The sequence below is a fragment of the Bos grunniens genome, chromosome 8 (genome assembly GCF_055505025.1).
Source record: "Bos grunniens cultivar Pamir isolate PY7600 chromosome 8, Bosgru_T2T1.0, whole genome shotgun sequence".
Taxonomy (NCBI): domain Eukaryota; kingdom Metazoa; phylum Chordata; class Mammalia; order Artiodactyla; family Bovidae; genus Bos; species Bos grunniens.
This window is the reverse complement of record NC_141172.1, coordinates 25,569,219-25,593,409: the sequence shown is the minus strand read 5'-3', so window position 1 is coordinate 25,593,409 and position 24,191 is coordinate 25,569,219. Positions and strand designations below refer to the sequence as shown.

The 24,191-nt window shown below is 36.0% G+C and overlaps 1 protein-coding gene across 25 annotated transcripts in view; it reads left to right on the top strand.

The window, feature by feature from the left end:
- CNTLN (centlein) overlaps nucleotides 1-24,191 on the top strand; it is a 363,772-nt gene that overhangs the window by 245,342 nt on the left and 94,239 nt on the right. For all 25 annotated transcript variants that reach the window (XM_086415000.1, XM_086414981.1, XM_086414999.1 and 22 more), the window contains 3 exons: nucleotides 3,697-3,797; nucleotides 16,400-16,491; nucleotides 20,649-21,190. In XM_086415000.1, coding sequence (XP_086271126.1) covers nucleotides 3,697-3,797; nucleotides 16,400-16,491; nucleotides 20,649-21,190 — 735 coding nt within the window. The remainder of the gene's footprint in view (nucleotides 1-3,696; nucleotides 3,798-16,399; nucleotides 16,492-20,648; nucleotides 21,191-24,191) is intronic.

Below are 24,191 nucleotides of genomic sequence, written 5' to 3'. Positions count from 1 at the left end.
CTTATCTACAAACCTGACTTCTTTAAGAATTATTTTCTGTTGTGGCTTTCCTCTTGTGCATTCTCTCAGTTTTAGACACCTCTCTGTAGTGGATTATTGTGTCTGCTGGAACTCTAAATCTACACTGGTCATAAACCTCTTTTTACATTACTGTCATTTCTTCAGGTCTCTGCAAACATATAATGGCTCAATTTTAATGTCAGTAATATAGAAAATGTGGAGAAGGAAATGGCAACCCACTCCAGTATTCTTGCCTGAATAATCCCAGGGACAGAAGAGCCTGGTGGGCTGCCGTCTATAGAGTAGCACAGAGTCAGACATGACTAAAGCGAATTGGCAGGAGCAGCAGCAATATAGAAAATGAATTGGAAAAGAAATGCAAGAAGGCAAAGTGGTTGACTGAGGATGCTTTGCAGATAGCTGAGGAAAGAAGAGAAGCAAAAGATAAGGGAGAAAGAGAAAGATGTATCCAACTGAATGAAGAGTTCTGGAGAATAGCAAGGAGAAAAAAGAAGACCTTCTTAAATGAGCAATACAAAGAAATAGGGGAAAACAATAGAATGTAAAAGACTGGAGATCTCTTCAAGAAAATTGAAACTGTCAAAGGAACATTTCATGCAGGGATGGGCACAATAAAGGACAGAAATGTTACGGACTTAACAGAAGCAGAAGAGATTAAGAAGAGGTGGCAAGAATACACAGAAGAACTATACAGAAAAGGTCTTCATGACCCGGATAACCATGATGGTGTGGTCACTCACCTAGAGCCAGACATCCTGGAATGTGAAGTCAAGTGGGCCTTAGGAAGCATCACTACAGACAAAGCTAGTGGAGGTGACAAAATTCCAGCTGAGCTATTTCAAATCCTAAAAGATGATGCTGTGAAAGTGCTGCACTCAATATGCCAGCAAATTTGGAAAACTCAGCAGTGGCCACAGGACTGGAAAAGGTCAGTTGTCATTCCAATTTCAAAGAAGAGCAATGCCAAAGAATGTACAAACTACCATACATTTGCACTCATTTCACATGCTAGCAAGGTCATGCTTAAGCCCTTCAAGCTAGCCTTCAACAGTACATGAACTGAGAATTTCCAGATGTACAAGCTGGGTTTTGAAGAGCCAGAGGAACTAGAGATCAAATTGCCAACATTTGTTGAATCATGGAGAAAGCAAAGGAATTATAGAAAAACATCTACTTCTGCTTCATTGACTACTAAAGCCTTTGACAGTGTGAATCACAACAAACTGTGAAAAATTCTTAGAGAGACAAGAGTACCAGACCACCTTACCTGTCTCCTGAGAAACCTGTTTGCGGATCAAGAAGCAAAAGTTAGAACCAGACCTGGAAAAACTTGCCTGTTCAAAACTGGGAAAGGAGTACAAGGCAATATATTGTTACTCTGCACATTTAACTTACCTGCAGAGTACATCATGTGAAATGCTGAACTAGATAAATCACAAGCTGGAATCAAGGTTTCCAGGAGAAATATCAACATCCTCAGATAGGCAGATGATACCTTTTTTTTTTTTTTTGTAGGTATTTTATTTATTTATTTTTTTTATGTTCTCTCTTTTTTTAAATTAATTTTATTTTATTTTTAAACTTTACATAATTGTATTAGTTTTGCCAAATATCAAAATCAATCTGCCACAGGTATACATGTGTTCCCCATCCTGAACCCTCCTCCCTCCTCCCTCCCCATGGCATTGAAACATGTAAAATATCATGTATGAAACGAGATGCCAGTCCAGGTTCGATGCACGATACTGGATGCTTGGGGCTAGTGCACTGGGACAACCCAGGTGATACCTTTCTAATGGCAGAAAGCAAAGAGGAACTAAAGAGCCTCTTAATGAGGGTGAAAGAGGAGAGCAAAAAAGCTGGCTTAAAACTTAACATTCAAAAAACTAAAATCATGGCATCTGGTCCCATCACTTCCTGGCAGAGATTTGGAAACAGTAGAAACAGTGACAGACTTTATTTTCTTGGACTCCAAAATCACTGCAGATGGTGACTGCAGCCATGAAATTAAGACACTTGCTCTTTGGAAGGAAAGCTATGACAAACCTAGACAGTATATTAAAAAGCAGAGATATCACTTTGTTGACAAAGATCTAATTAAAGCTAAGGTTTTCTTCTAGTAGTCATGTTCAGATGTGAGAGTTGGGCCATAAAGAAGTCTGAGCAGCTAAGAATTGATTCTTTCAAATTGTGGTACTGGAAAAGACTCTTGAGAGTCCCTTGAACTTCAAGGAGATCAAACCAGTCCATCCTAAAGGAAATCAACCATGAATATTCATTGGAAGGACTGATGGCAACCTACTCCAGTATTCTTGCCTGGAGAATTCCATGAACAGAGGAGCCTGGTGGGTTACAGTCCAAGGGGTGACAAAGAGCCGGGCACGACAGAGTGACTAACACTTTCACTTTTGGGCTTCCCTGGTAGCTCAGCTGGTAAACAATCTGCCTGAAATACAGGAGCTCCTGGTTGTATCCCTGTGTTGGGAAGATCTCCTGAAGAAAGGATAGGCTACCCACTCCAGTGTTCTTGGGCTTCCCTGGTGTCTCAAACGGTAAAGAATCCACCTGCAATGTGGGAAACCTGGGTTTGATCCCTGGGTCGGGAAGATCCTCTGGAGAAGGGAATGGCTACCCACTCCAGTATTCTTGCCTGGAGAATTCCAGACAGAGGAGCCTGGCAGGCCCCAGTCCGTGGGGTTGCAAAGAGTTGGATACAACTGAGCAACTTTCACTTTCACTTGATGCTGAAGCTGATGCTCCAATACTTTGGCCACTTGATGTGGAGAGCTGACTCACTGGAAAAGACCCCGACGCTAGGAACAATTGACAGCAAAAGGAAAAAGAGGGGAGCAGAGGATGAGGTGGTTAGATAACATCACTGACTCAGTAAACATGATGAATTTGAGCAAACTCTAGGAGATAGTAGAGGACATAGGAGCCTGGTGTGCTACAGTCTATGAGGTCACAAAGAGTTGGACATGACTTAGTAACTCAACAAGAACAATATATACTTATGTTTCTGATCATACATGGTTGACTCTTTCTTGCCCTTAGACTGGACAAAAAGCTTCTTTTTAATGGAACTTCAGCCAGATAAGCTCAGATACTCAGGTTTTCATTCAGAAAATGTTGTGTCCCAGCTTCCTGCAGTTAATCCAGTTTTGTGTCTCAGCTGTGAAGGTCCCTGCAGATAAATTTTCATGTCCACTCAGGTCTCAAGGTCAGAGCTCTCCATGGACGTCATTTAATCCAGGTCTCTTGTCATGGTAGCTCAATTTCATTTTACTAGTAAGGGTTTTTTGCCTTTATTTGGCATCTTTAGATTTACTCTTTATTTTCAGTGATAGGTATTAATGTTTTATTATTATTTTATATTGTGTATCTGTGTGTTAGAAAATGATCTGGTAAGTCAATAGATTTTTTCAAATTATGTAGCTTATGTTTTTAATTATTTAGTATGTTTATTTAGACAAAGTTAAAACTCAGTTGAAAGATTTTACTTTACAGATGTCATTAAAATTCAATTTTAATTGTTAGAATTTGTTAATATTAATATGCTCTTTTTTTACTACTAATTTATGTATTTTAAAATTATTTTTGCCACCTTTACATGTTTGCCATATTTTTCTTTACTTACATATTTAAACTAATTGTTTATTATGTTAATTTTCATAGAATGCATCTTCAAGAAGAACTGGATAAACTTAAAGTACATATGTCTGTTGATAAAGCAACAATACAAGAATTGAATACATTTATGGCAGAGAGAAGAGAAGGTAACTTTGTCAGAATAAATATTCAATGTAGGCAGTTTAAAATTATCCAGTTTTTTATGTTTTATTTTCAGCTTCTAAGAATCTTAACCCTGTTCTCCCTATTTCTATTGCTTTACTCCTTCATCTCTTATTAGCATTTTCATCTTTCATGAGAAAATCAAGTAGAGAGAACACTTAAAAGTTAGGTTTATAGTTTATTAAAATTTTAAAGAAATACTCGATAAGGAGAGAATATTCACTTTTATTATTCATTGACAAAGTTTTATTGGTTATGTTTGTTCAAAGTTTTATAGGTAATATAGAATTATTGATAATATAGAGGTAGTTACTATCAATAATTCATTTATATTTTCATATGACATTACATTTTCTAGAAGTGATGTGATTCTCACCTGGAGTCACAGTCTTAAAGCTAGAAGGAAACTTGGAGATCTGCAAATCTGAAACCTGCCTGAACCCTAACCTGAGAGTATTTAGTAAAAGGGGATTATCTATTTCAATTGCAAGATTTTCCTTTGTTAAAATCAAGATAAGTGTATTTACTATATGACTTCAGTCCATCCTCAAGTAAGCTCATTAAAAAAAGTAAATAAGGTTGATATGACAGAGTTCCTTCTTATTTAACCTTGCTACAGCTTAATTGTTAACACTGTGCTTTTTAGGTGTTGACAAGTTATAATTAATAATTTACACTTAGTTTTTTATACTTAATAATTTGTATGTAATATTTGAATGTTTATATATCACTCATCTGGATTTTGTCACAATTACTTTGTTGTTCCAGTTTCACTTATTTAGTATACTCATGACTTGTCAAGGCCAATATTTGAATCCTTCTGATTTACACCATTGACTTATGTCATATTTTAAATTTTGGAGGAGGGAATGGCTGCCTACTCCCGTATTCTGGGCTGGAGAATTCCATGGACTGTATAGTCCATGGGGTCACAAAGAGTCGGATATAACTTGAGTGACTTTCACTTAAGCTTACTTTTTGACTGAGTTCTTTTTTTTTTTTTGCCATAGATCAAGGCAGTGACCATTAGTGACTACTAAGATCACTACGTGAAATACTGATGAGACCTTTATTTTTACTACTCTTTTTTATTTTCTTTACTTTTTTTTTTTTTTAGCCATGCCCTGCGACATGTGGGATCATAGTTCTCAAACCTGTGCTCCTTTCTTTTTTCTTTTTGTTTTCTTTTTACCTTTTGACCCCCTTCACCCATTTCTTTTATCACCTCTGTAAGTCATTAATTTGTTGTCCCTATTTCTGAGCTTCTTTGTTTCTTTAGATTGCACATATGATAGACATCATACATTATTTGGTTTTCTTTATTTATTTAGCATAATGTCTGTGAGGCCCATCGATGTTATCACAAATGTCAAGATGCTATTCTTTTTTATGACTGAATAGTATCCACTGTATGTGTGTGTGTGTATGTATATATATATATATATATATATATATATATATATATATATGCCACAATTTCTTTCTATCATCCATCAATGAACACCTAGGTTATTTCCATATCTTGGCTATCATAAACAGTGCTGTAATGAACATAGGGTGCATATATCTTTTCATGTTAGTGTTTTCATCTTCTTTGGATAAATACCCAGAAGTAGAATTGCTGGAGAAGTAGAATTGCATATAATAGTTCTATTTTTATTTCTTTGAAGAACCTCCATATTGTTATACAAAGTGACTGTACTTCTTTACATTCCCATCAAAAGTGCGCAAAAGTTCTCTTTTCTCCACATTCTCACCAAGATTTGTTACTTTCTGTCTTTTTCATAATAGATATTCTAAAAGATATGAGATGATATCTCAGTATGGTTTTGATTTGCATTCCCTAATGATTAATGATGTTGAACATCTTTTCGTGTATCTGTTGGCCATCTGTACCGGCATTTCTAGGAGATATTGCGAGGTATTTTTTCCAGATCACCACAATAAAATGAATATTGCTATAAAGCAGGCCACATGATTTATGTGGTTTCCCAGTAGCACTCCACTCCAGTGTTCTTGCCTGAAGAATCCCAGGGACGGGGGAGCCTCGTGGGCTGCCATCTATGGGGTCGCACAGAGTCGGACACGACTGAAGCGACTTAGCAGCAGCAGCAGCAGTGTACATAAAAATTGTATTTACACTATATTGTAGTTTATTAAGTGTACAATAGCATTATATCTAAAAGAAATGCACTTACCTTAATTAAAAAGCACTTTATTGCTAAAAAATGCTATCTGTAATCTCAGTTTTCAGTGGGTTGTAATCCTTTTGCTTGAAGTGAAGTGAAGTGAAGTCACTCAGTCGTGTCCAACTCTTTGCGACCCCATGGACTGTAGCCCACCAGGCTCCTCGGTCCATGGAATTTTCTAGGCAAGAGTACTGGAATAGGTTGCCATTAATATTGGGAAAATTACCAAAATGTGGAACAGAGACATAAAATAACCAAATGCTATTAGAAATGGCACCTGTAGACTTGGCTGACAGAAGGTTGCCACGTACTCAATTTGCTGAAAAACACAATATCTAGGAAGACTAGTAAAGCAAACCATACTGAAGCAAATTATTCCTGTATGTCTTCTTTTGAAGAATGTCTGTTTAGATCTTTAGCCTATTTTTAAATTGGCCCATAATTTTCATTTTTTGTGGTGTCCTTTTCTGGTTTTGGTATCAAGATAATATTGGCCGTGTAAAATGAGTTTGGAAGAGCTCCCTTCTCTTAAATATTTTGGAAGAGTTTGAGAAGAATTAATATTAATTCCCTATATATTTTGTAGAATTCGTTAATGAAGCCATCTGGTCCTGGTTTTTGTTTGTTGGGAGGTTTTTGATTACTGATTCAGTCTCCTTACCAGTTATAAATCTGTTCAGAGCTGGTTCTTTGAAAAGATAAACAAAATTGACAAGCCTTTAGCTATATGTATAAGAAAAAAAGAGAGAACTCAAATAAAATAAAAAATGAAATAGGAGGTGTTGTAACTGATAACACAGAAATACAATACAAAGAATCATAGGAAAATATTTATAATAAATAAATTCCAACAAATTGCTCAACCTAGAAAATAAATGGATAAATTCCTGGAAACATACAACCCAGTAAGACTGAACTATCATAAAATATTAAGTCTGAGCAGAACAACTACGGTATTACTATCTGTTTCTACCATTAGGTCTCTTAATATTTGCTTTCTATATTTAGATGCTCTTATGTAAGATGTATGAATGTTTGCAAATGTTAAATCCTCTTGTTGAACAGCTTCTTCATCATTATATAATATCCATCTTTGTTTTCTGTAACAGTCTTGTTTTAAAGACTATTTTGTCCAATACAAGTGTCACTACCTCAGCTTCCTTTGGTTTCCTTTTGCATAAAATATTTTTTTCAATCCTTTCATGTTCAATCTATATGTGTCTTAACATCTATAGTGAATCTTTTGTAGTCAGTATATAGATAGGTCTTATCTTATTTTTATTCATCTAGCTACTCTGTGTCTTTGTTGGAGAATTTAGGGCATTTCCACTTAAAATAATTGCTGATATGTATGTACATCATGAGAAACGCTGGACTGGAAGAAACACAAACTGGAATCAAGATTGCTGGGAGAAATATCAATAACCTCAGATATGCAGATGACACCACCCTTATGGCACAAAGTGAAGAGGAACTCAAAAGCCTCTTGATGAAAGTGAAAGTGGAGAGTGAAAAAGTTGGCTTAAAGCTCAACATTCAGAAAACGAAGATCATGGTATCCGGTCCCACCACTTCATGGGAAATAGATGGGGAAACAGTGGAAACAGTGTCAGACTTTATTTTTTTGGGTTCCAAAATCACTGACTGGAAAAGAAATAGAGAATGGGAAAGACTAGAGATCTCTTCAAGAAAATTAGAGATACCGAGGGAACATTTCATGCAAAGATGGGCTCAATAAAGGACAGAAATGGTATGGACCTAACAGAAGCAGAAGATATTAAGAAGAGATGGCAAGAATACACAGAAGAACTGTACAAAAAAGACCTTCATGACCCAGATAAGCACAATGGTGTGATCACTGACCTAGAGCCAGACATCCTGGAATGTGAAGTCAAGTGGGCCTTAGAAAGCATCACTATGAACAAAGCTAGTGGAGGTGATGGCATTCCAGTTGAGCTATTTCAAATCCTGAAAGATGATGCTGTGAAAGTACTGCACTCAATATGTCAGCAAATTTGGAAAACTCAGCAGTGGTCACAGGACTGGAAAAGGTCAGTTTTCATTCCAATCCCAAAGAAAGGCAATGCCAAAGAATGCTCAAACTACCACACAATCACACTCATCTCACACACTAGTAAAGTAATGCTCAAAATTCTCCAAGCCAGGGTTTAGAAATACGTGAACTGTGAACTTCCAGATGTTCAAGCTGGTTTTAGAAAAGGCAGAGGAACCAGAGATCAAATTGCCAACATCCGCTGGATCATCGAAAAAGCAAGAGAGTTCCAGAAAAACATCTATTTCTGCTTTATTGACTATGCCAAAGCCTTTGACTGTGTGGATCACAATAAACTGTGGAAAATCTTTAAGAAATGGGTATACCAGAGCACCTGCCCTGCCTCTTGAGAAACCTATATGCAGGTCAGGAAGCAACAGTTAGAACTGGACATGGAACAACAGACTGGTTCCAAATAGGAAAAGGAGTACGTCAAGGCTGTATATTGTCACCCTGCTTATTTAACTTCTATGCAGAGTACATCATGAGAAACGCTGGGCTGGAAGAAGCACAAGCTGCAATCAGACCTCTCCACCATTACCCGCCCATCTTGGGTGGCCCCACATGGCATGGCTTAGTTTCATTGATTTAGACAAGATTATGATCCGTGTAATTAGATTGACTAGTTTTCTGTGAGTATGGTTTCAGTGTGTCTGCCCTCTGATGTCCTCTCCTAACACCTACTGTCTTCCTTGGGTTTCTCTTACCTTGGACATTGGGTATCTCTTCACGGCTGCCCAGCAAAGCACAGCTGCTGCTCCTTACCTTGGACGAGGGGTATCTTTACGGCCACCCCGCCTGACGTTGAATGTGGAGTAGCTCCTCTTGGCCCTCCTGCTGTATATTAGAGTATAGTTAATTTACATTGTTGTGTTACTTTAAGGTATAGAACTAGGTGATTCATTATTCATATACATATATCCATTCTTTTTCAGATTCTTTCCCCATATTGGTTATTATATAATATTGAGTAGAATTCACTAGGTCCTTAATGATTATCTATTTTATATATAGTAGTGTATATATGTTAATCCAAAACTCCTAATTTATGCCCCTCCCCTTTCCCTTTGGTAACAATAAGAGTTTATTTTTGAAGTCTGGGAGTCTGTTTCTGTTTAGAGAGTAAGTTCATTTGTTTAAATATTTAGACTCCACATACAAGTAATTTGTCTTTCTCTGTCTGACTTACTTCACTTAATCTCTAGATCCATCCATGTTGCTGCAAATGGCATTTCTTTCCTTTTAATGACTTGACTACTATCCCATTGTATATATGTGCCACCTCTTCATCCACTCCTGTTGATGGACATTTAGGTTGTTTCCATGTCCTTGCTCTTGTTAACAGTGCTGCAGGGAACACTGGGGTGCATGTATCTTTTTGAATTATAGTTTCTCTGGATATATGCTCAGGAGTGGGATTGCTGGATTTTACAGCAGTTTTTATTTGAAAATAAGAAAAGTTTGATTTAAAGATAAAAAAAGTTCTATTTTGTTTATTTTGTTCTCCATAGTGGTTGTACCAGTTTACATTCATACCAATAGCTTCGGAGAGTTCTCATTTTCTCCACACCCTCTCCAGCGTTTATTGTTTGTACAGTTTTTGATGATGACCATTATTACCATTGTGAGGTGATATTTATTGTAGTTTTGATTTGCAGTTATCTAATAATTAGTAGGAGTTGGTGATGAACAGGGAGGCCTGGCGTGCTGTGATTGATTCATGGGGTCACAAAGAGTCGGACACAATGAGCGACAGAACTGAACTGAATAGTTAGTATGTTGAGCGTATTTTTATGTTCCTTTTGGAAATGTGTATGCTTTATTTAGAGAATTATCTGCTTAGATCTTCTGCCCGCTTTTTGATTGTGTTGTTTGTTTTCTTGATATTGAACTGCATGATGCATTTTACATTTTGGAGATTAATGCCTTGTGGGTCACTTCATTTGCAAATGTTTTCTCCCATTCTGTGGGTTGTCTTTTCATTTTGCTTTATATATATTTTTTTGCTATGAAAAAGCTTTTAAGTTTGATTATATGCCATTTGTTTACTTCTCTCTTTATTTTCATTACTCTAGGAGGTCAATCCAAAAAAAAAAAATATTACTGCAATTTATGTCACAGTGTGTTCTGCCTGTGTTTCCCACCAAGAGTTTTATATTATGCAGTTTTACATTCAGGTCTTTAATCCATCTTGAGTTTATTTTTCTATATGGATTTAGAGAATGTTCCAAGTTAATTATATTGCATGTGGCTGTCCAGTTTTCCCAGCATCAGTTTTTGAAGAGAGTGTTTTTCTCTATTATATATTCTTACTTCCTTTGTCGTAGATTAATTGACCATAGATGTGTGGGTTTATTTCCAGGCTTCCTATCCTGTTCCATTATCAGTATTTCAGTTTTTGTGCCAGTACCATACTGTTTGGATGACTGTAGCTTTGTAGTATAGTCTGAAGTTAACGAGCCTGATTCCACCAGGATTGCTTTTGCTGTTTGGAGTCTTTTATTTTCCACATGAATTAGAATATTTTTAAATTACTGTTCTGTGAAAAAAGCTGTTGATAATTTGATAGGGATTGCACTGAATCTGTAGATTGCCTTGAGTAGTATGGGCATTTTGACAATATTGATTCTTCCACTCCATGAATATGGTGTATCTTTTCATTTCTTTGTATCATTTATTATTTATCTTATTAATGTCTTATAGTTTTCAAAGTACAATTCTTTTATCTCTTTAGGTAGGTTTATTCCTAGGTATTTTATTCTTTTAATGTGATGGTAAATGGGATTGTTTCATTAATTTCTCTTTCTTATCTTTTGTTGTTAGTGTATACAATTGCAAATCTGTGTATTAATTTGTACCCTGCAACTTTTGTTGGTGTCTCCAACAAAATCCCAGCTTGTGTTAAGTAGAAGTGAAATGTAAAGGAAAATAGATTTAAGCGAAACTTGTGAAAAGGGGTCTGTTATGAATAACAGAAGATAATTCTCTTACCTCTATCTCTCTATCACTCGTGAAATTCTAAGGACTTTTAGAAGCTCTGTGTAGAGAGAAAAGACCAAAGATATATTTCTTATTTTATTGTATGACAAGTACCCTCTAAAGTAATATACTCACTATGTGCTGTGTGTATGCTCAGTTGCTCAGTCATGTCCAGCTTTTTGTGACCCCATGGAAAATAGCCCACTAGGCTTTTCTGTCTGTTGATTTTTCCAGGCAAGAATACTGGAGTGAGTTGCCATTTCCTTCTCCACTGCTCACTATGACTCTTATTTTTTCCTTAAAATGAAGAAAATGTAATAATATTGGTGCCAGAAAACTCAGCCTCTGTGCACTGACGCTGAATCGAATTTCAGAGACTGAGTATTGAGTGAAGTTGAAAGAGAAGCCTTATTGCTTTGCCAGGCGTAGGGGGGCACAATGGGATCCTGCCCTTGAAAACTGTGTATCTCAACCTGGGAGAACTTGGTGAGGCATTTTATTGTAATAGTTCAAGAGTGGGGTTGCTGATAATATTAAGGTGAATACAAGGCCTGCACCCCAGGATACTGTTACGTATATCCCTTGAGGCAGAACCAGTACCAGGCTGCACACTTGTTTCTTGGCTGTTCCTACCTTGTCTCTGCATTCCCTCCCTTTCCTAATTAGCAGATGTTTGAATCTGCACTTTGGGAGTCAAGGAAGGTCATGGAGGATGGATCTGTTCCCTACACAGAATAGGGGACACAGAAAGACTTCCATACCCAGGAGCCCCCACAGGGTCTACTTGGTTTCAGGATTTTTAGGAAATTGCCAATACTCAAGATACCTATTCCCCTTTCTTTGTTTCCCAAATTGATATAATCACAAACAGACCTTTAAAAAAGTCAGTGTAGGAAACAAAAATTAAGATGAATGAAAAAATAATTGGAGGGAAGGAATAAGAATTTTCCTTCTACCTTTCTGAGTTCTTAGCTGAAACCCCTATAGTAAAAGACAGATTAAGAAAAACAAATTTATTAATGTATATGTCTTACGTACACGTGGAAGATACCCAGGGAAAAGTGAGTAGTCAAATAGGAGGCTTTAGAATTCAGAATTACATACTCTTCTAATAGGAAGAGAGGAGGAGCAGGAGGGATGTAGGCCTCTTAAGTGAGAGTAAAGAATTTTAAGAAAAATGAATGGGCCCTCAAGAGACTAGCTGAGAGCTATCATAGTTTGTAACAAAGTTTGTCTGGATCTAGTGTGGGCTTCTAGTTTCCTCCTCCTGTGATAAGAGTTAATCTTCTCTGGTAAAACTTTACAGGAGTGAGTTCGTTTTGGAGCGTCTTCCAGCAGATAAGGAGTATTGTAGGAAAATCTGTCCCTCAATATTTTTTAAGTGCCTACTGCCCAAAATAATCTATATGCCAAAGTGGCATGTTTTAGGCTACTATATTCTGCAACCCTCCATAATAATAACGGATTTTTAATAATTTATTAAAATATCTAAAAGGAGGAGAAAATGTTTGAGAATTTACATTAATTTTTAATATTATCCAGGAGAATTAAGGGGACAAAAGAAATTTAAGAGTAAAAAAACATAAGAGTGAAAGTAACAGTAAAGCATTTAAAACCACAATTTAAAAAATAAATTTCCAGTAAAGTGAAACATACCTGGAGTAACAGGCAAGTTTGACCTTGGAGTACAAAAATGAAGCAGGGCAAAGGCTAACAGAGTTTTGCCAAAAGAACACACTGGTCATGGTAAACACCCTCTTCCAACAACACGAGGGATCACTCTATACATGGACATCACCAGATGGTCAATACTGAAATCAGATTGATTTTTTTCCTTGCAGCTGAAGATGGAGAGGTTCTACACATTCAGTAAAAACAAGACTAGGAGCTGACTGTGGGTCAGGTCATGAACTCCTTATTGCAAAATTCAGACTTAAAATGAAGAAAGTAGTGAAAACCACTAGACCAAAATCCCTTTCGATTATATGGTGCAAGTGACAATTAGATTCAAGGGATTAGATCTGATAGACAGAGAGCCTATGGATGAACTATGGATGGAGGTTTGTGACATTGAACAGGAGGCAGTGATCAAAACCATCCCCAAGAAAAAGAAATTCAAAAAGACAAAATGATTGTCTGAGGAGGCCTTACAAATAGCTGAGAAAAGAAGAGAAGCGAAAGGCAAAGGAGAAAAGGAAAAATACATCTATCTGAATGCCAAAGTTCCAAAGAATAGCAAGGAGAGATAAGAAAGCTTTCCTCAAACTACCACACAATTGCACTCATCTGACAAGTTAACAACATAATGCTCAAATTCTCCAAGCTAGACTTCAACAGAATGTGAACCAAGAACTTCCAGATGTTCAAGCTGGATTTAGAAAAGGCAGAAGAACCAGAGATCAAGTTGCCAACATCTGTTGGGTCATATAAAAAGCAAGAGAATTCCAGAAAAATGGCTACTTCTGTTGCATTGACTGCAGTAAAGCCTTTGACTGTGTGGATCACAACAAACTGTGGAAAATTCTTAAAGGAATTTTAATACCTTTAAGGTATTAAAGGTGGGAATTAAGGAATACCTTAATACTATTAAGGTATTTAAGGTGGGAATACCAGGCCACCTAACCTGCCTCCTGAGAAATCTATATGCGGGTTAAGAAGCAACAGTTAGAACCAGATATGGAACAATGGACTGGTTCCAAATTGGGAAAGGAGTACGTCAAGGCTGTGTACTGTCATCCTGCTTATTTAATTTATATGCAAAGTACATCGTGCGAAATGCCAGGCTAGATGGAGCACAAGCTGGAATCGAGATTGCTGGGAGAAATATCAATAACCTCAGATATGCAGATGACACCACCCTTATGGTAGAAAGCAAAGAGGAACTAAAGAGCCTCTTGATGAAAGTGAAAGAGGGGAGTGAAAAAGCTGGCTTAAAACTCAGCATTCAGAAAACTAAGATCTTGGCATCCAGTCCCATCATTTCATGGCAAATAGATGGAGAAACAAGGGAAGCAGTGACAGACTTTATTTTGGGGGCCTCCAAAATCACTGCAGATGGTGACTGCAACCATGAAACTAAAAAAAACTGCTTACTCCTTGGAAGAAAAGCTATGACCAACCTAGACAGCATATTAAAAAGCAGAGACTTAATTTGCCAACAAAGGTCTGTCTAGTCAAAGCTCTTGTTTTTCCAGTAGTCATGTTTGGATGTGAGCCTTAGACCATAAAGAAACCTGAGTACCAAATAATTAATGCTTTTGACCTGTGTTGTTGGAGAAGACTCTTGAGAGTCCCTTGCACTGCAAGGAGATCCAACCAGACCATCCTAAAGGAAATCAGTCCTGAATATTCATTGGAAGGACTGATGCTGAAGTTGAAGCTCCAAAACTTTGGCTACCTGATGCAAAAAAATGACTCATTGGAAAAGACCCTGATGCTGGCAAAGATTGAAGGCAGGAGGAGAAGGGGACAACAGAGGATGAGATGGTTGGATGGCATCACCAACTCAATGGACATGAGTTTGAGCAAGCTGCAGGAGTTGGTGATGGACAGGGAGGCCTGGCGTGCTGCAGTCCATGGGGTCACAAGAAGTCGGACATGACTTACTTGTGAATGGTACTGAACTGAACTTAAGGTGAAGCATAGTCTCATACATCTACCAAAGGACAGAAATTGACCTGTATATTTCTAACTAGATCCTCTTTGTTCACTTCCCAAATCCTGAGATCCTTGGAAGGGGAGGGAATCAAGGGGCAGAGAGTTGGGTCTTTGTTCCTCTCCTTGGCCTGGCTCAGGCTGCTTGTATATTCTCTCTAAGACCTGTGAAGGTGAGAAACAGAATTTTCAACGGAAAACCACAAGTGAACATGCTCTTCCAGTTCACCTGTGAATCTTGAAGCACACTTAGGAGCACAAAAACAGCAATCAAATTCACTTTTAAATGTCTTTAACATTTATTTTGTTGGAATTATTTAGCTACTTTTAGTAGTGTATGGTCTTTGAGTATAGAACTGTTTTCTTATTTTTAAGTGTAAATATTTTACTAAGAACTATAGCAGATATTTAAATCACTAGAACAGATGAATTGTATTTGCATATTATTTCTATATTGCTGAAAGAATGTTGTAAATGAATTCAGCACCATGGTGTTAGGGGACTAGAAAGAGAAACTTGGGAACCAATCGATGATTATCAAGGTAAAGGTACATATTCCCCAGGTGGCAAATTCTACCTATTCTGACTTTTATTATCCTTAGGATAATGTTCTATTTATTTCGTGAGTACAGAAGTTTTAATTGGATATGTCATGTTTCAAAGACAAAAGAAATGCCTAATTCACTCTAACAAACTTGTTAGTCACTGTTTATACCAAGAGGATTTCTACTCTACAGAGAATAATATTGTTTTCCTTTTCCTTTGTTGATAAATCAAAGTTTTACACTGACCTACAGCAGCCAAGCATACTTTAAAGCAAAAGCATCTCAGACTAATACAGATATACAGCCTTTTAGCTTTATGTCTTGTTATTTTTGCCCCCTTTTTGATTTTTTGAGGAATATAACTCAAAAATAATTCAGTAAGAAAATATTAAATTTGTCACTAATTTATCTAAGAAAAATATTTATAGGTTTTAATGTATTTCAATTCTAATAATATTAACTGAAGTTTTATGATTTTTTTCGTTTAATAATGTTATGTTTCTTATATAGTTTTGCTTGTTTGAAGGGATGCTTGGGCAGTGTAGGAATGATTTGAACTTTACCCTTAACTGGGTAAAGTCAGTTATTCTGGAAATGTGATTTTTGTGCTTTACGCTGCCAGTGCAAGATCTTTTACTTAAAAAAAAAAAAAAAGGTGGTGGTAAGGGGGGTTACAGTTTCAGTCTACCCTAATTCTGTTACTGTTTGCTTTGTTCTGCAATCACTCTGATCCTCCTGGCAGGGAACAAGATCCAGAGAACAAAACTAGTAGTGACTGTGTAGATAAAAAGGCAGTGAATTCTGCTTTTAAGGCAAAGAGGGAATAGTCTACAAAAGAATGAAAATGGGAATAAAAGTACAGCATTGTTAACCTGCAGATCTGTTGTACCTTTGAAAATCTTACACTGCCAAAAAAAAAAAAAGTGACACTACAAAGATACATAATTATGTGACTGAAAATCTTGAAAAGGGTCACCATTCAGCTTATGGCCAATATTTGACAATGAAATAGACTACATTATTCATAGTGGAGAAACTATAGACCCCTTTTCCTTAAAATGACAGGACAGTGTTTCGGCAGTATATGGGGTACCATAATATATTTTATATATATATATATATATGTAATACTATATAGATATACTATATTATTTATTCTCTGCCAGAACAACTCTTTAGACACGATGAAGACGATGGGGTCAAGAAGAGTACTCCAGAGAAGAATTGGAAAGAAATGTCGGAGCAGACATTACAGAAGGTATTCTAATCTTTAAGATATTGAACTGAGCAAGTTAAATCTGAATTTTAATATAAAGGATTATGTTTTAAAATGAGGGCTCTTGAACTTAAACCTTGTGTGACTCCTTAATTTAAATTCAAAATCATTGGCTTACCAAAATGGGGTTAAAAAATCAATGTTAGTGAAATAAGAATTGTGGAAACACTTATGCTTCTTTTGACATAGATTTAAAATATTTTTAAGAGATAAAAAGAATGAATTTAACAATAGAAAGTATAAAAATTTTTACATTTCAACACATTTATTTAAACTACAATATTTAAACTAAAAAAAAAGCATAGTTTTAGTTTTATGTAGTAAAATGGTAATATGTTTATAATTTTAAAGTTAAAGTTGAAAATTATACATTCTCATCTCATTTTAGATAAACATTTATGCCCATATGATTTGGTATAACTCTCCCTGTTTTAACAGAACCCCTCCATATAAATCCTATAGTCACTTTACAACATGGTTATCTTCATTAATAAAATGTTGTTTAAAAATCTTAACATTTATCTTTGCAATTTTGTACTTAAATATTAGTCATCAATTTCAGTTAAATGGGCTTGGTTTTATTTTAACACTTTTCGTTATTGTTATAAAGGAAATGTTCTTTAAATAGATTATTCTTGTAACCAGTTACCACTTGGATACTTAGAAAAAGCTGGAAGTGTCCATATATATAGACAAAATATTAGTGTAGTTACTTAAATTTTCTACATCTGTGGATTTCTTTGTAGGAAATCTGTTAATATACAGCAGATGATGAGATTCCTTATACTTCTAACACTCGCCATATGGTCAGGTAACAGAGGCTGTCATCTCATTATTACTGAATGACACATATCAGTTTGACATTATAACCTAGAGAACAAGAAATGCTCATGTTCATTTATCTTAAGGTAAAATAAGTAATTGAAATAAAGTATGTACTTCCAGAATGTATTACAGTTTATAGCAGCTTACCTTTTTTGTTTCAGAACAATTTGTTCATTTTTTCCAGGTCTTGTATAATTTTTATTTCCATGGATATATTATACTATACTGCTACTTACTACCTTGGGGTATAAACCCTAAACAAATTTATTATTTCATTCCAACTGCCATAAATAATGTGGAGGAGAAAAAATAATTTTCCTCTATTTTTCTGTGTTCTTGGATATGACATCCCTTGTAATAAAAAGACAGGTTAACAGGGAAAAACTGAAGTTTAATAACATGTATACTTCCTGTATACATATGAGATAACGCATGGAAACTGACACTGTGAAATGGCCTAAGCTATCACTTTAAATACCTTCTTCAACTAAGACAAGAAAAGATGTTGGGGCTCTGGAGTCAGTTACTACTCAGTTTTTAGGTGTTCTCCTATGTCTGCAGTTTCTTAAAAACAACCAGCTCAAGAGAAGACATGTGCCAAAGAGACATTTTAGAGTGTCAGAATTCTGCTCCCCATAATTGCCTACTACTATAGCAGATCCAGAAATTCATTTTAACTCCTGAAAAACCCAAAGGAATTATTTTCATAGGACTGTGTGTCAAATTTGTCACTTAAAAAAAATAATGCAATTATATGAGTCATAATTTAACCCCTTTTAGTTAAGTTTCCTTATTTTACAAGGATATATATGAAATTCAGAATGGCTTTAAAAGATTTTGAAAACATGAAAACAATATTTGTATATAGTAGAAATGAAACGTATGAGTAGATTTGTTTTTTAAAAAAAATTATTAACATTTCAACCCTTATGGGGTAAATTGTGTCTCCCTTCTCCAGGGATCTTTCCAACCCAGGGATCGAGCCCAGGTCTCCTGCATTGCAGGCAGATTCTTTACCATCTGAGCCACCAGGAAGCCCAATTGTGTCTCCTCCCCCAACCAAATTCTTATGTCAAAGTCCTAATCTCCTGTATCGCAGAATATGACTGTATTTGAAGATGAAGGTCTTTAAAGAGTTAAGTTAAAATGAGGTTATCAGGGTCTAAGTCACCCAATCTGTGTACATTGTTATGACAGCACTAGCAAAGTAATACACAAACTTCAAAAAGTCAGGTGTTTTATTTCAGTTTTGAAAGAAGCCATCTTTTTGGTAAATTAAATTCTCAGTACTGGACTTGAGATGATCTATTAGCACACAAACCAAATGCCTTTAACAGTTCCCTAGACTTTCATTTTCAAATATAGTTTGAAACTTTCCTTTCTGTTTTTGGAGAAGTAAAGTCAATTTGGGAGAAGGAAATGGCAACCCACTCCAGTATTCTTACCTAGAGAATCCTGTGGACAGAGGAGCCTGGTGGGCTGCTCTCCATAGGGTCTCACAGAGTCGGGCAGGACTGAAGTGACTTAGCACACCTGCATGCATTGGAGAAGGAAATGGCAACCCACTCCAGTATTCTTGCCTAGAGAATCCCGGGGTCAGAGGAGCCTGGTGGGCTGCTGTCTTTGAGGTCGCACAGAGTCAGACACGACTGAAATAACTTAGCAGCAGCAGCAGCAAAGTCAATTTGACAATAATTTTTAGAGAGTGACCTTGAATAACACTTTCATATGTGCTATGAACTTTCCTTCATCAAATTCTTTAGAAGTAGTATCTATGTTGTTCCCCATTTTAAACTTAAATACAAATAATCTTGACTAGTTTTATGATTAAAAATAGATTCACAGTAGGCAGTTAACAAACTTTAAACATTTTAAACATACCAGACCTAAAAAAGGTATTTCTCCATTGTTGCATATGAAATTTTCATGAGTTGTACCCAATCTTAAAATAAAATAAAAAAAATAATGCCAGTTTCCAGGATTGAACTTTCAAATTTAAGATGTTTGCTACATTTCTTCATAACATATTATATTTTAATCAAAAGTGTAAGTTGATTAAAAGCTAATTCAGCAGTATTTAGTGTAGGTAACTGCATTTTTAGCTCAAGTAATTTTATTAAATAGCTGTTATGATTAATAATAATGAAATGATGGTGATAAAATGTTTAGAACTTACTGTTTGCTAAGAATTGTCATATATGATCATATTTAATACTTATAACTTAGAAGATAGCTGTTACTATTCCCATTTTACAGATGAGGAAAGTAAAGGTAAAATAGATTAATATCTCACGGGGTAAAGCAGTCAGAGCTAGAAGTGAGATCTAGACCAGGCTCAAAATTCAATTTCCTCCAGACTGAACTCCTTCTTACTAATATTTTTATATCATCACTGTCAAAATCATTTTTAATGTTATAATAGTTTATTTTCATAAAATAATTTAAAAAAATACAGTCCCTTTAAATTCACTGCACTTTGGAATCTAACATGCTAAAATATTTTAAAGTATATTTATGAAAACTATACTATTTGGGGCAGTGATTAAAAAATCACTGAGAGAAACTGAAGAGATTATAAAAGGGTGATATTCCTGATTTGCTTGTAGAATTTTTTACTAAATGGAGAATATGATTTGGTGATAGAGTGATTTGGAAAAAGTAAAAATGTTCATGTATTCCTGAACATGGTATTTTTTGTCACATTATCCAGCTCTCCAGTAAAGTATTTGCATTGAGAGGGAACAACAGAATGTGTTACCCAGAGATCTACAGTAGTCTGGTGCAAACTCATATACGTCTACTCTTGTTTTGTCTTTAGATGAAAATGGTATATAAGGTGATGGCATAAGCCATTTTGGGGAGTTACTCAGTTTTCCTGGATATCTCCCAAGTATACAGGAGTTATACATGTTATTAAATTTTTGTTTTTCTGTTTTTAATCTGTCATATCAATTTCATTCTTAGACCAAAGAACCTAGAATAGTAGAAAGAAATGTTTTCTTTCCCAACAGTAGATTATAAAGCCAAAGCATTTATGGTCTCACAGAACTCTGCAGAGCTTATTAGTATAGTTAGTATATCACATTGTGTAAAATTTTTTAACTTCTTTTACCATCTGTCCTTTATTTAAAAGATGTATTATTGCATTTTAGAATTTATTTATCTATACCACCTTAGAATTAGTTAGAAATTAAGTACATTTTTATTTTGTCCGTATGCTAAATTAAATTTTATTTTTATAAGTTAGAAATAATAAAAATACAGTAGATTCTGGTTTGGGCTTTTAAAAAAATAAATAAAACTTTTTTGTTTAGGTCATTGAATTGGAAAATCGGCTAAAATCTTTTGAGAAAAGGTCAAGAAAATTAAAAGAAGGGAATAAAAATTTAATAAAAGAAAATGATTTCCTGAAATCTCTTGTTAAAGAGCAGCAAGAAGATGCAAAGACCAGAGAAAAAGAGCTGGAACAGTTAAAAAAGGGAAGTAAAGGTGTGGAAAAAGACAAAGCTAAACTTGAGGCAAAAATCAGTGAGCTGGAGATAGAAGTCATTTCCCTAAGGAGACAAGTGGCAGAAGCTAATGAGTTGAGAAATGAAAATGAAGAGCTGATGAATTCAGTGGAGAAATTACAGCATTCAGCGGACAAAGCTAAATCTGAGATGGCCACCACGGAAGCGCGATCTGGATCTGGGCAATCTGAGTGTAAGACAACCACTACCAAGGTTAAATTTAAAACAGCCAAGAAAAAGTGCTCTGTGGGTCGTTACCACACTGTTCTCAATCACTCCATCAAGGTCATGAGCAATGTGTTTGAGAACCTCAGCAAGGACGACTGGGAGGACGTGAGTGAAAGCAGGTAAAGCTCTCATTAACTTAGGTCTGTGGTGGGGACACTGTGCATATGTGAAGCACCAGCAAATGGAGATTGAATTTCAACTACTGTCGATTTGGTATTCAGAAAAAATACTGTCAGATCCTTTGAAATATCTTGGGAGGTCTTGTTCTGAGCTTATTGACTGAAATTTGCATGCAAAATTAGCCACAACTGCATGAGTATTTGAATAGGTGCCAGGAAACCCAAAAGAAGGCAATGCTTGATTTCTTCCAGTGATGCTATTTTCATGCAGTCATGAGGCTTGAAATTGACAGTTTGGCAGGTTGATTTAATTTGCTGGCCCTTTGCATATTCACCACTGACAGCTAAGGATTCCCAGGCAAGCCTACTAAGTCGGTTTAGTTATCTTGTGACATGGCAACCTGGGAGGAGAAACATTTTTTCCCCTTAATTTAGTTAGATAAATTTTGAATGACCCATTTCAGCTTGTTACCAGATGTCTACAAGCTGTTTAACATCCTTTAAATTAAGAACCATCTTCACTAATTATTTCATGTATGTATTATGCAAAGTCATTGTACTAACTTTAATTGAATGGTGGCTAAAATTCTTTCTTTAAAGTTAAAGCTCTACAGATTGCTAGTTGTAAGTTATATAACCCCTAGTGAATAGCAGCAAGGAAATACTAAAAATCTATAATATTTCTTTCCTTTACCCCTGGCTATCCATTCACAGACACACTTGAAGCATGTCAGTAAAACCACAAAGGTAAATGGATGATAGAACACCTTTTTATACCTAAATAATAGGGACATTTAGTGTTGCCAGAATTGCTAACAGACACCTGGAACAATTTTCTGTAATTCTGTCTTGTTTTATAGCAGCATATATTTCCTTTTATTTTCCTAAGTTTTTTTTTTAATCTACAGTCGTGGTCTGTTTTAGATTTGAGATGTTTCTGGATAGTTTTTTTAGACATAGAAGTGAAACATTTTAAAATGCAGTTCTCAAACTTGTTTGCATATTAGAATCACCTGGGGATCCTATAAAAATTCCAAAGCTCAGGCCACATCCCAGAACAATTAAATCATAACTTCTGGAGCGAGATACAAGCTTCAGTAGTTTTGGAGTCTCTGCAGCTGATTCCAATATGCAGACAAGTTTGGGAACCAGTGTTTTAAATGAACATTGGTCATGCCTCTGGTCTTTATGCAGGTGAAAAACTCAGAAACAAATTTACAAAAGTAGTAAGACCAAATCTGCATTCCTACTTCTTTGTTATCTCTTCTAAGGTTTTCTTCTATGTTTTCAAAAGCAATTAGAGATAAAATCCTACTTGGCTTAAAACCCACTAAGTGTTTATCAATGTCTTCCAGGAAATTCTGGTTTCATCTACTAATTATATCTCATAAGTGGGTACTACCACACTTCATAATATAGTTGTACATATTTACTCATGTGTATGTATATGTGAATAAATACATGAAAGTTAAGAAATACACTCAGTTCAATTTTGTCTTCTTAATGCATGTCAGAAGGTCATGTATTTTAGGAGATTATCACCATATCTATTAAAACATAGGGGTCGTCATTTTAAATTATTTAGCAGTGAAACTCAGTTTTACACTGTGAGGATTATATTACATTTCCTGCCTGACAGAACAATCTTAGGAATCACTCAAATGCAAAGAATTCTCAAACTATTAGAAATCCTAAATGAAGCTTCAGGATTTCAGAATATTCTATTGGATTGGCCAAAAACTTCATCCAGATTTTTCCATAATGTTTGTCTTACGGAAAACCTGAACAAACTTCTGGGCCAACCCAAATATTTCTTTTAGATTTTCATTGTCTGAAATATAAAAAATTTACTTGGATAGTGAGGAAAATAGAGCTTGGTCCTTTATATATTTGTATGATCCTATATCATCATTGCTGCTGCTGCTGCTGTCGCTTCAGTCATGCCCGACTCTGTGCGACCACATAGACGGCAGCCCACCAGGCTCCCCCAACCCTGGGATTCTCCAGGCAAGAACACTGGAGTGGGTTGCCATTTCCTTCTCCAGTGTATGAAAGTGAAAAGTGAAAGTGAAGTCGCTCAGTCGTGTCCGACTCTTAGCGACCCCATAGACTGCAGCCTACCAGGCTCCTCTGTCCATGGGATTTTCTGGGCAAGAGTACTGGAGTGGGGTGCCATTGCCTTCTCCGATATCATCATTACCTTATTAATATTTATCTCCCATTGTTGTATAGCATTATAAAAGCATGATGTCAAATAACAACAACAAAAAATACAATTTAGTAACAAGTGTGGGGAACAAGCACAGATTAGGGGAGTCCAGTGCCTAACAAGCTGTGGAGGACTCTTTAAGAGATTTGAGGCAAGAGGGAGTTTTAAAGCACTTTAGAAGAGGCCAGGGCTTCTCTGGTGGTTCAGTGGTAAAGAATCTGCTTACAAATAAGGGGGACATGGGTTTGATCCTTGTGTCAGGAAGATCCCCCGGAGAAGAAAATGGCAGTCCACTCCAGTATTCTTTCCTGGGAAATCCCGTGGATAGAGGAGCCTGGTGGGCTAGAGTCCATGAGATGGCAAAAGAGTTGGACACAACTTAGCGGCTATACAGCAACAGTAAGAAGAGGCCAAGCAGAAACAGAACATGACTGATTAGAAGATCAGGGATTTTCTTTTAAGGCTAGTGGGTAAGGTAAACTAGCTGAAGCTGGGTTGGGGGATTGTGATTGGTGTATGTTAAATTTCCTTGACAGTGATGTATTTTGCATTAATGTTTTGATGATGAATTTGGTTTTGGTTACTGACTGGGGCCACTGGGGCAACTTGCATTTTGTGGGTCCCAATATACGAATTACCTTTATCTTGATAGGTAACAATCAGCAGGGGTTGTTAATACTTTGAAGAAGAAAAGCAGAATTTCAGCAAAACATGTTTATCAAATCTGTGGAAAAGGAGACAGTGAAAGTGCTGGAAAATACATTACAAAATAGAATCAAAATCCCCAAAGAT